Source organism: Tympanuchus pallidicinctus, unplaced genomic scaffold (genome assembly GCF_026119805.1).
Source record: "Tympanuchus pallidicinctus isolate F22 unplaced genomic scaffold, pur_lepc_1.0 scaffold57, whole genome shotgun sequence".
In the NCBI taxonomy this organism is placed as follows: domain Eukaryota; kingdom Metazoa; phylum Chordata; class Aves; order Galliformes; family Phasianidae; genus Tympanuchus; species Tympanuchus pallidicinctus.
Window position 1 is genome coordinate 199,650 of NW_026294777.1, and position 12,077 is coordinate 211,726.

At 51.6% G+C, this 12,077-nt stretch overlaps 1 protein-coding gene across 1 annotated transcript in view; it reads left to right on the plus strand.

Annotated features, from left to right (window-relative positions):
- Positions 1-12,077, plus strand: part of SHANK3 (SH3 and multiple ankyrin repeat domains 3) — a 279,947-nt gene that overhangs the window by 34,726 nt on the left and 233,144 nt on the right. The window contains exons 3-4 of the mRNA XM_052705382.1: positions 2,928-3,131; positions 6,665-6,736. Of these exons, the coding sequence (XP_052561342.1) occupies positions 2,928-3,131; positions 6,665-6,736 (276 nt within the window). The remainder of the gene's footprint in view (positions 1-2,927; positions 3,132-6,664; positions 6,737-12,077) is intronic.

Genomic DNA, 12,077 nt, shown 5'->3' on the forward strand with positions numbered 1-12,077 from the left:
CTTTGTGTACCGTTTTCCCGCTCGGTTGCAGGGCTGAAGGGATGCCGCCCTGCTTTGGGCAGTCTGGCTTATGGCAGCGAGCAGCCATGCTGAAAACACTCGGGAGATAAGAGAACCCCACCCCTGGATGAGCCGCATCATGGCCCCCCCCGCGTCCATCAGCTCCCTGCTCCCTCTGCATCCCCGAGGTTTTACGGCTTTGTCACCGTTGTCATTTTGCATGCAGTTGTCGGGGTTGTGCTCTGCTCCGATCTCAAAATGGCAACTCCCATTTTCTAAAGGAGCTCTTTCACTTTCTATAGATTCCTCTGCTCTGTTGTTTTCGGCCGCTCCGTCTTTCTCCGGGGGCCTCTTTGGGGCCGTTTTTCCATTTTTGCTATACGTTTGCTCAGAGCTTCTGATGTGATATTGTGAAATATGTTACCTGCTGCCTGCAAGCACATCACCTTTTCAGCTGCTACTTTTAATTTCCTTTCAATTCTCTCTCATTTTTGTGCACTTTGATGAAAAAATTTTGTCTTCTTTGCTGTTAAGGGGCTGTTCTTTATTGTCGTTATTGCGGGGTGGCTCCTGAATAGATCTTGTCTGTCATCCTGTGCACTGCAGAGGATTGAAGCGGGAGCAATGAGCTCTTTCTTCCTTCAGGAAGGGGTCATCCATGCTGTCTAAAAGTTGAGGAACTGCATTGTTTTCTTTCAGGACTTGTTCCAAAGGCTTTGATTGTTACGATCAGCACTTATAATTGTACAGCAAACTAAAGTGAGTGGCTCATGCTGCAGCTGCCTGCAGCCTGTGTCCTCAGCACAGGGTGGACTTTGTGGTGCCCTGTGCACTCACCCTGATCCCTCCTGCTCAGCATCCTGCAGGAGAGCAGCACGGGGCTGCAGAGCTGCCCTCATGTCCAAGCTTGGTGTTCCCGTCCTGATGGGGCTGGGTCGGTGCCTGGCTGAATGCCTGCGTTTGGGCAACTGAACCCTTCCTGTTCCGCCAAGGTCAGCCAGGTTCTGCTGTGGAAGCTGCCAGGGTTGTCCCCACTGTGATGGTGAGAACTGGTGTGTCCCCATGCTACAGGTTAGAGGAACCCTTGCTGCAGTGTCTGCCCGAGCAAATTGAGCACAGAACAGCTGGATTTGCTGTGGATCCATGCAGGCTTCAGAGCTGAGGCTGCACAGAGAGATCTCTGCAGCTTGCCAGCAGAGACTGGTGGGATTAATGTCGTCTGTTGGATTGCTCCTGGAATGGCTGTGCTGCATCATGGAGTGCAAAAAGTGTGTTTAGTTGCAGGAATTCTGGTGGGTTGGTGGTATTTCGAGAAACAGAGCTTTAAGATACACTGAATTAGTAGGATTATGGCCACCAAGGACTGCAGCGTTTTGACCTAACACCGAAGCAGGCATTTCCTTTTTTCCAGTTTCTGACACTGGTTAACAAAACGTGTTGCAGGATGGAAGCTGTTTTCTCTCCTACGTATGGAATGTTAATACTCTGGAATATGTCTGTGCAGTAAAAGTTCAGGATACGATTCAGTGATCTTTGTTCCAGGACGTTCCTTCAATCACTACTTGTTCTTGTCCACGTGTGCATGTCTGTAGTTTATTTTTTTTCCATTAGTCATACAGTTTCATAGTGAAAGGCATCATCTGACAGTGAAGAAGAGTCCTGGAGGCGAAGTAGGAAGTTGTAGATGGTGGTTTTTTATTTAGAGTTCCCAAAAGAGTGATGCGTATTCTACTTCTCTTTGGCATCTCTAGGGTTTTGGGCTCCTGATGTCTCACGCCAACAAGCAGCAGCCTCCTCATTAGCACCTGCTGTAGGACAAGCAGTAGTTGATAAGCACACCAACTTGCTCACATGGTCAGCGATGAAATAGATAATGCTGACCTCTGCTTGCAGTACAAATGCATGCTGCCAAGTGAGAGTTATCCTTGCCTGAGAAAAATGAGCCGTAACCTCAGCTCTGCTTTGCCTGTACTGCACAGTGAGTTTTCTGAGCACTGTGCAACGCAGCACCGGCTCTCTGCTGCCTCCCACCCTGTGCCTCAGCAAGACCATTTGCTTTTCTCTAGGCAAAGCTGTTTAATTCACAAAAGCATAGCGATGCTGCTAAGGCCTAAGCAAGCCCCAGGGTTCTGGAGCTGGAGATCATAGAATTGTGGAATAAGTAAGGTTGGAAAAGACCTCTAAGGTCACCAAATCCAACTCCAACCCATCCCCACCGTTCTCACTGACCATGTGCCCAAGTGGTTTAGTGGGCACGGTGGTAATGAGTTATGGTGAGACAAGGCTGATGGAAGGAGTGAGGATGTGCAGTTACTTCTGATGCCTGGGTGAGTGCCAGTCCATGGGCTGGGGTGTGTGGTGTGGAGCTCCAACACTGCAGGTCTGTCAGAGCCCATTGGAATGGCTTCTGTGTGCACGGAGGGGTGATGATTGGGCTGTGTTTCTGCTTGGGAAGCCAAGCAGGTGTCTGTGTTCAGGCATCAACTCTTCAAAACCTCCATGAACAAAACCACAACGATGTAACCGTGTGACTCTGCTGGCCCTGCCCCTTGGACGCTGTGCCTCCAGTCTCCTGTTTTGGGAGTGATCATAGAGTCGTGAAGATTGGAAAAGACCTCTGAGATCACCAAGTCCAAGAGCAAAGAAGGTGGAAAACCAAAGTAATCATAACAAGAAGTCAAGGGTCAAAATGCAGGCAGTAGGACCTGGGAGGGAAGCTGAGAACGCTGCTGGGGACCTGCTGTTGTGAGCTGACCTCCGGTGCGCCAGCGTGTCCTCTGATTTTAAACACTTGATCCTCTGCTTCTGCCTCCCCTTCTTTTACCAGCTGACACTGCAAAGGCAGTGGCGTTCCCCTCTCGTCCTCCTGCTCTCTCCGCATCCCTGCAATACGCAGCAGCTCTCATTGCCCTTCTGTCTCTCCACAGAAGTGTCTGCGGTTGAATCCGGACGTTCCCGTGTGGGCCTCCAAGCAGCGCATTCTGTGCACCCTCAACCACAGCCTGAAGGATGTGCTCAACTACGGGCTCTTCCAGCCAGCCTTCAATGGCAGAGCAGGGAAGTTCCTGGACGAGGAGCGCCTGCTGCGGGAGTACCCCCTGAATCCCGACACTCCCGTCCCCTACCTGGAGGTAGCTGTCATTTTTAATATATACATTCATAAACATATATGTGTGTGTGTACCCACACCTATAGGTACGTACGCACGCCTATGTACGTGCACAAGTGCATAGGAATCATCCCACCCCTTCCTCTACAGTCTCTAAAAGCAGCACAGAAATTAAGCCCCCTCCTCCCCCGCCCCTGTTTCCCCCCTTTTCCCATCAGGACGAGGTGCAGAGATTTCTGTGGGTGTGTGTTTACTCGCAGAGAATCCATCGAGGGAAAGCTCAGGCAAACGCCTCTGAGCTCCAGTTTTAGCTGCTCATGGCTCTGCCTGGTGGAGCTCTGTGACGTTGGCCGTGGCCCTGAGGGTCTGATTCTGCCTCCCGAGCCAGCTGGTCACACATCTCCTTCTTCTTATAATGGCAGGTAACTGCTGTGAGGAACTGGAGTTAGGCAGGGAAAGCTGTAGGTACAGAGGGAAAAGCACAGGAAGGTCCTTGGAAATGAGGCTGAAGGGGTTGAGTTTGATGTTTTTCACTTTAATTTTACATTTACTTTCATAGAATGATAGTATCCTAGAATGGCCTGGGATGCAAAATGCCCACAGTGCTCATCTGGTTCCAAGCCCCTGCTGTGTGCAGGTCGCCAACCAGCAGCCCAGACTGCCCAGAGCCACATCCAGCCTGGCCTCCAATGCCTGCAGGGATGGGGCATCCACAGCCTCCTTGGGCAACCTGTGCCAGTGCCTCACCGCCCTCTGAGTGCACATTTTTTCTTTAAATTTAATTCACAATTAGTGTAAATTGTGGAAGGGAGCACTGTGCTTTGACAGCAGTGACCATTCCTATACAGACCCCATTCACGTAATGAGCACGGACGATAATTGCTAGATTTCATTCTATATTATATTCCTTTCCAGAACATTAACTGGGACAGAAATGAATGGAATTCCTCTGTACTGACATTCAGTACAGATTTTGGTCTGGGGCTGGGAGGGCTGTGTGTATCACAGGGTGAGCAGGAGCAGTTTGTGGGCTCCACTGACTCCCCACTGGCTGTATGGAGCTTTGATTACCTGCAGGCAGACCTCTGGTTCAGGGATCCTGTGCTATAATTTACCCTCAGAGCCTACTTAGGAAGCATTACACACTTAAGCTGTATGAACTCTTACAAATGCAAGCGTGAATGCTGTTATTATAACTAATCCCAACTAATGTGGAAGGAAAATGCTGCACAGTTTCTTAGTAAACTAATGTCGAATATAGACTAAAACATTTGCAATACCATGAGGAATGCTTGCAAATAAACCTACGAGGCAGTCAGTTCCCTAATGTTCCTCCCTTAGGCTTTTAGTCCTTTGTTCTGTATGATTCAGCATAATGTCCACGCTTAATATCTCAGTGCACACATCTAAAAGCAGACCTGACGTGGACATTTGTCGTGGGTCATTTCAATTCTTCCTAACCTGATAAGAATGGCAGCTGAGCACATGAAAATCAAGTGTTGGAAAACCAAAAGTCCGGAATCTGTTTACAGGGCACCGATCCCACGCTGCTCCCAGTGAGGTTTCCTGAGCCCATAAGAGAAATGAGCCCTTAGGGCTGAGTGTGGAGGTGACCAGATTGATGTGGGTTTGTACAGAGTGACAAAACGTTACGGAGGGACTTCAGGCAGTGCTTCCTGCCAGGTGATGCTCAGGGTTCAGAGCTGACTGCTAATGCTGTGCAGAGGCTCAGAGCAGCTGATGGTGCCTCGCAGCTCTGCTCTCCTCTGTTTTTGCCTTGCCCCTGGGTGGCACTGCATGCTGTCACATCAGAGTGACACAGCCTGCCTTCCCCATCTGACCAGCTGTGCAGCTGGGATTGGAGCTGGTTGCACCCCAACTTGGTGTGGGGGTGAAGAATCAGAGAATCATAGAATCACCAAGGTTGGAAAAGACCTAAAAGATCATCCAGTCCAAGCGTTCACCTATTCCCATTAGCTCCCACTAAACCACGTCCCTCAACACAACATCCAGCCTGGGTTTGCCTGCAGGGGTCCAACAGCTGTATGTTGGTGAGCTGGGCAGCTTTTAGCTGGGAATGATTGAAAAAAGTGTTGTGAGGACACATCTGCCCAGGATTTCTTGTTTATAACAAGTTCTGGAACCCAAGGGCAGCTGCAGCAGGCTGAGAATGAGGTGATGTATTGCCAGCATTCAAAAGTAACTCCAGCCCAAAGATAACTTGGTGTCAGATCCAGCTGAAATAATGGGATGCTGGCGACAGATGAAGTTCATAACAGCTCACAATCTCAGAATGCAATTGAAAAAGATCGAATCAAATCCAACCTCTTTAAGAGAGCCATAATTCTGCCCTATGAAGATGGCTGCACGAAGGCAGCGGCCACTGGGGAGGACCTGGTTTTGTTCTCCGTTTGGGATCAGCGCTGGAAGGTGTCTGTAGGACACGTGGATGAGCCTGGGTGGGTTTCTTAGGGACTGATGTCAGACCCTCTGTGGGCACCCCAGGCTTTGAGTGCAGTGTGTGTGAGTTGGGCTCGAGGATCCTTGTGGGTCACTTTCGACTTGGGATATTCAACAGTTGTATCAATTGCAAATCACTGCTGGCAGAGGGCACAGCAGTGTGGGAGCAGTCATTGGGTACGGGAGCCATCACAGCACATTCCTAAATTAGAATCATAGAATCATAGAATCACCAAGGTTGGAAAAGACCTCAAAGCTCATGCAGTCCAACCGTTCACCTATTCCCAATAGCTCCTACTAAACCACGTCCCTCAGCACAACATCCAGCCTTTCCTTGAACACCCCCAGGCTCGGTGACTCCACCACCTCCCTGGGCATCCATTGCAGTGCCTGACCACCCTTTCTGAACAGTAACACTTCCTCATGTCCAGCCTGAATCTGCCCTGCCGTAGCTTGAAGCCATTCCCCCTGCTCCTATCACTGATGACACGAGAGGAGAGGCCGACCCCCAGCTCACTACAGCCTCCCTTCAGGCAGTTATAGAGAGCAATGAGGTCTCCCCTGAGCTCCTCTTCTCCAGGCTGAACATTCCCAGCTCCTTCAGCCTCTCCTCATCAGCCCTGTGTTCCAGACCCCGACATTGGACAGGGATGTGGCTGCTTGCAAAGGAGGGGCTCTCATTTCTGAAAACAAAGTTTTCAAAGAAGATTGTCAGTCAGAAAGGCTGTCATGAATTCCCAATGTGATCCTATGGGATCCTGGGATCCTTTGGTGTGTGCCCTGACAAACAGCAAGGTGGTTCCAGGAGTGGTTCGGGAGAGGAGATGGGCATCAGAGCAGAGTTTGGTCACAGTCAGTGCCTGAAAGCACACTGAGAAGAGCTGAAACCACACAGATTGATACGAGGAACTGATCAGAGCCTCTTCACCGAGCAAAGCAATGAACGAGGAGAAAAAAAGGTGGAGGAGAGCAGCAGATCCTGTTCTGCTGTGCTCAGATTTAGGCTGAGGGTCTCACTGCAGGACTTCTGCTCCAGAGCAAACTGATGCTGAGTGGGCTTTGTGCATCTCACGACTGGCGTTCTCCCTCTTGCAGTTCCGGTACAAGCGGCGTGTGTACACCCAGGCTTTACTGGATGACAAGCAGTTTGCCAAGCTCCATACCAAGGTAAGGCTGGAGTTGAGCCTGTGAGCTCAGAGCCCTGAGTGCATGCACAGCTCCAGTGGTCCATGCTGATGGGCAGAGGTCTCTGAGGGCACCAGGACCTGAGGGGGTTCAGCCTTTCTCGCTCGCCGGAGCTCAGATCCCTGCTGTGAGCTGCTGGTGTGGCCAAAGCCGGGGTGGTTTTGGTGTGTTGTGAGTGGAAGAACTGCACTGAGTGCTGCAATTGTGTGTGCTGTGGTGGGCGCTGCTCCGTTGGAGGTCTGGGTGCCAACTGTGCGCGGGGCAGGCAGTGCAGGGGAGCACACAGAGGGTTGGCTGAAGAGCAGCTTTGTTCTGTTCTGTGCCCTGGGTGGGTGATGGAACAGTGTGTGCACACTGAGCAGCCTGCCGTCCTCCCGCTCAGGGGCTGCTGCACACCTCCATCGTTGGTCTGCTGCTCCAGGCAGCGTGGGCAGCGATGGAGGAATGCATGAAGATTAATGGCTGGGGATGCCCTGGTGGCACAGCTGGTACTGCGGGGCCAAGGAGGTGGGGGTGATGGGTGCTGTGGGGCTGAGGTGCCGGGGGTGATGGATGCTGGGGTGACAGGCACTGTGGGGCTGGGGAAGTGAGGATAACAGGCACTGTGGAGCTGGGGCAGTGGGGCTGACAGGTGCTGGGCACGCAGTGGTTGGGTGGATGCTCTCCTGCATTGCTCCTTCCCAGCCAGCTGCAAGAGCTCCGTGATATCATTTCTCATCTAAGAAACCAAAGAGCAATGAGTGTGGAGAGGTCTGGACCAGCAGAGGATTTCTGTTGCCACTGATAATTGTTCCCTGAGGCACAGGGCTGGTGGGAATGGTGTTGGTTCCTGGGAGGCTGGGGCTGGCAGTGGCAGGAGGAGCGGGGTGGGCAGCATTGGGGTGGCTGGGGGTGGGAGGACATCCTCAGCGCCCACCAAATGCAGCCCATTTCTGGGGGATCCCATGGGGAAATGGGGCTCATGGCAGGGAGCAGAGCTGTGGAGGGCTCCAGGGGCATCTGTGCAGTGGAGGAAAGCGCCAGGAGGCTCTGGAGTTCTTGTCAAGAAGGCTGTAGGACGCAGAACTGCTCTTGCTGTAGGGCTGCTGCCTTGCTCCTGTTGGTGTGTGTTCTGTGAGGGAGGCAGGAGGGAGCTGTATGCTCTCCATGGACATGCACAGCAGCAAGAGCAGAGCTGGGTGAAGCCACAGGCAGAACACGAGGGGAGGGAAAAAAAAACTTTGGTCCCAAAGGGCTTGACCTACTGCAAAGGTTAAAGTCTTCATGGGAAGAAACACGTCCTCTGCCTTCCTTTAGCCGAGTAGCAGAAAGGAGGGATAAAATGCTGCCAGGGCTCAGATCTGACTCACGAAGATGAAAGTGGTGAGGTTTCTGTCTTGTGGCATAAGAATATCCAGGCAGCAGACGTGGAAAAAGCTCAGCATCTCCCTGGCGCCAGGAAACGTGAATCACTGCTGAGCCCTGCCAGTGGGAGCCACGCTTCCTACAGGGAGGGCTGAGCTGGGGAGACCTGGGCGGCACCGTCTGAGGGCATCCCCAGGAGTGTGCAGGAGCCAGGAATGTGCTTTATTAAATATTCACTTCATCTCTGTGCTTTCATGTCCGCTTAAAATAACAAATCTCCTTCAAGTCGTTTCTGTACTTTTAAGCTGTCCCTTGCTGCTGAAGGACGGCATCCAAGGGAGATGTGCAGCCCTGCTCCCATTCGCCTCCATCGGGAGGATGCTGATGTTCTCCTGGAGCTGCGGTGCTCCTGGGGCCAGCAGAGCCCCATTCCTCCCCTGTGCATGGCTGAGCAAGGGCGGGATTGTTTCCATGTTAACTGAAACGAAGCCTTATCTCCTGGGCAGTGAAATGCTGCTCTTTTTGTGCTGCTCTTTTTTTTTCACTTTTCTTTTTTTCCCTGAGATTCAGTAATTAAAAGCGTTGTGAAGAATTAGCTTTGGGTCTAATGGGACGGTGGGACTGCTTCTCTGGCTATGGTATGTGCCCAGCCCTATCCCTGCCATGGGCTGTGTGCCCCCCAGCTTGGGCTGCCCATCCACAGCCTGGGGCACCCACAGCTCTGGGCAGCAATGCCAGCACCGCACCACAACTGGGTGAAGGATTTATGTCAGATGTGAGGGGAAATCTCCCCTCTTTTAATTTAAAGCCATTCCCCCCGTGTCCCATCACCCTGTGCCCGTGTACAAAGCCGTTCTCCTCCTGTTGAGCAGCTCCTTCAGCTCACAGGGAGGTCTCTCCTGTCTCTTATCCAGGCTGAAGTCCCGAGGGCAGAGCAGAGGGGGACAGTCCCCTCCCTGCCCCTCTGTCCCCTTTTGCTGAAGCCCAGGGTGCATTCAGCTGGAGACCTGTGCCTAATGAGCTCACCTAAAGGAGGGTAAAGCAGCAGTGAGATGGGATGGTCTCACATTGTGCTGGGGAGGGAATTGGGGACAACCTGTGCTGCAAAGAGCCGTCAGCGCTGCACAGCTGCCCAGGGCAGCGGGGAGCCCCCATCCCTGGGGGTGTTCAGTGAGCACAGGGATGTGGCACTGGGGGGACGTGGGCAGTGGGATGGGTTGGGGTCGGATTGGGGATCTCAGAGCTCTTTTCCAACCTGAATGACTCGGTGATTCCGTGTTCTCCAGGAGGAGATGGGCTCCAGTGCAGTGGTGGAGCTGTCTGAGGGCAACCTGGGAGCTCCTGTTACGGTCACAGTACTGCGGTGCTGACTGGTTTGCACTCCTACCTAAAATATTGTCACAGCCCTGAAAATCTGATTGGAAAGACAAAGGAGCTCGTTAACGCCTGCAGGAAGTGCTGGATGGAGAAAGGGCTGGCAGGGAAATGCCATGAGCAGATGAGCAGCTGTGCAGTTAACTCCTGGAGCACTGTGCCGTGCCTGCAGCCTGGCATTACCTGAGCACCACTGGGTTTAGGCTGCAGCTCGTGCTGCCTTGGCAGCTCTCAGAGCAGCACGCCCAGGTGCTGACCCCAATCCTTACACCGTGTTCCCCTCTGCCCCCTGGCCCTCAGCCCACAGCATCTCTGTGCTTCCCTTGGTCCTGTTAACGCTGGGAGTGCTTCAGGCAGGTTTGGAGAAGCGCTGAGCTTTCAGAGATGGCGTGTAAAGATTCTTTGTGTGTGCAGTGAAATGGATTATCAGGCATTTCTGTGGGAATGTCTGCTTGCTGCTGCCTGGGCAAGAGCTTGTGAAGTGACCAGGGAGGAGATCAGTGGCTTCCTGCCTTCTGCAGGCACCGTAACCATGTGGCATCTGGACAGCAGGTGGTTTATCTTAATCCTAGCTGCTCTTAGGAACAGACCAGGCCCTGAGGAAACGTTCACCTTGCTTTGATACTGAAAAGGCAGGAATCATCAGCATTCAACTGCTGTGAAGGGGTGTTTGTCTCCCTGTGCTCACAGTGGGTCCCGGCAGCATCCCTGCACTCAGCCCGGGCTGAGCAGCCAGCAGCAGTTAGAATAATTTCCCTGCCAGAAGAATATCTCATTTATTTTCTTTCATTTTGATGAGCAAGAGAGAAAAGCTGGTGAGAAGAGCTTGTTCCCTCACACCAGCTTCTTCTCCACAAGCTTTTTCTGGAGGGTGTTGATTTTTCTTGTGGTTTTGTACCAACAGGGGATAACGGGCTGCACATCATGTCTCAGTGGGACGAGCAGGGCTGTGCTTCCTCTCCAGGAGCAATCCTGGCCTTAACCCCAGGCTTTGGGGAACGTGCCTCAGACCAGCTCAGCTGGGTGAACAGGGGGTGTTTCGGGTACGGGTGCAGAAAGGGAGCGGTGGCCGTGGGTTGGACAGCCAGCCCTACTGGTTCCCAAGCAGTGGGATAAGGGCAGAGCCAGGATTCGGTTCTTGTCTCTTCTAACAGGGCTCCTCCTTCGGTGGGAGCAGGGGGGGTTGGCGGTCAGCCTGCAGGAGATGCAGGTGATGAGCACGGATCCGCTGCAGAGGCTGGGATGAGGCTGCAATGGCTGTGGGTTGGGATGGAAGGATCCCAGAGGGTCCAACCCGCCCCAACCCCATCTGCCTGACCTTCACACAGCACTTCCACGCCAAGGGGTTGGGAAATAGGGGTGTGAAAACCCTTTCAATCAGCCAGGGGCGGCCGTATGCTAGGCTGATTTCGTTGGATGACTTATTGCTGAGTTTTGCTTCTTTCCATCGTCAGGACAGCCATCCCCACACAGTGATTTGAGAATCACCCTGATCTCCATGAATTCATATTGCTTCTGCTCTTGGGAAGATGCACTGGGAGCTGATAGCTTTATAGACGTGCATTTAGGTTTCGCTTTTTTGCGTGTAGGAAATGGGACGCGGTGCCTTTATTGGCTCCTGATGTTTCTTTTATGATTTTGATGCGTATCCAACTATTTTGGGGGGGAAGCTGGAATTCAATTAAAATTGAAGCAAAGTAACATTTTAAATCGTATCTTTATCACTTCAGTAAATGTTCCTTGAGCGCACTGGGTACAGAAAAGGAAAGGTAAATCTATCAGTACGTATCTTCCGCGTTTGAAGCTGACTGATCTTTCAAACAAAGGGAGATTGGGTCTGTGTTAGTGGTTCCCATTACAAACTCTCAAAGGTATTTAAGTGCCAGAAAATAAGTATCTGGCGAGATTCACAATTGCCTGAGTGGTTTAGGCATTGCTGAGCTCCCCTTGATTTCAGTGGGAGTCTGACATTTGCTCTCTCTCTTCGTGTCTCGTCACCTCAATACATTTCAAAACCTGGCCCCAAATCCTCCACTTCTTAGAATAATGAGATCTCATTCCTTTCCCACCAGGGTTTTATTCATAGATTGGGGGGAGAAAAACAGGCTTCTGCGCTCTCTCAGCTCTCAAATCTTTCGGCTTTGAGTGAATCAGTCCAAATGGAAAGGAAAATGTTCTGTGTTTCTAGCTAAATTGAAATGAAAAACAATCTGATAGGAAAGCTCTTTTATGCAGCCTAAGTTGAAAAACCAACACGGGAGAATGTAAATACCAGCATTTGCTTCTGTGAAAAGTGGTTACAATGGGATGCGACCGTGACATATTCATAGATTTGAGCTGATTTCCAGAGCCAAGGATGGTTTGTGCTGGTTCTGAGCGGTGCAGGAGGAGCGAGCTCGAATTCGTGGCTTTTGGCAGAAGAATCCTTCAATCAATATGGTTTTCTAGATGCTCCTGAAGTTGTCATACCCCAAACACAGGTTTTAACAGTTGTGTGATTTAATTGTGGGAAAGAACCTCTGTGGGACTGAAACCTTACTGACACAAAGGCAGTAAAGCCAGGATGGAGATGTAAAACTGTGAGAGAGTGTCCAAATGAGGGCTG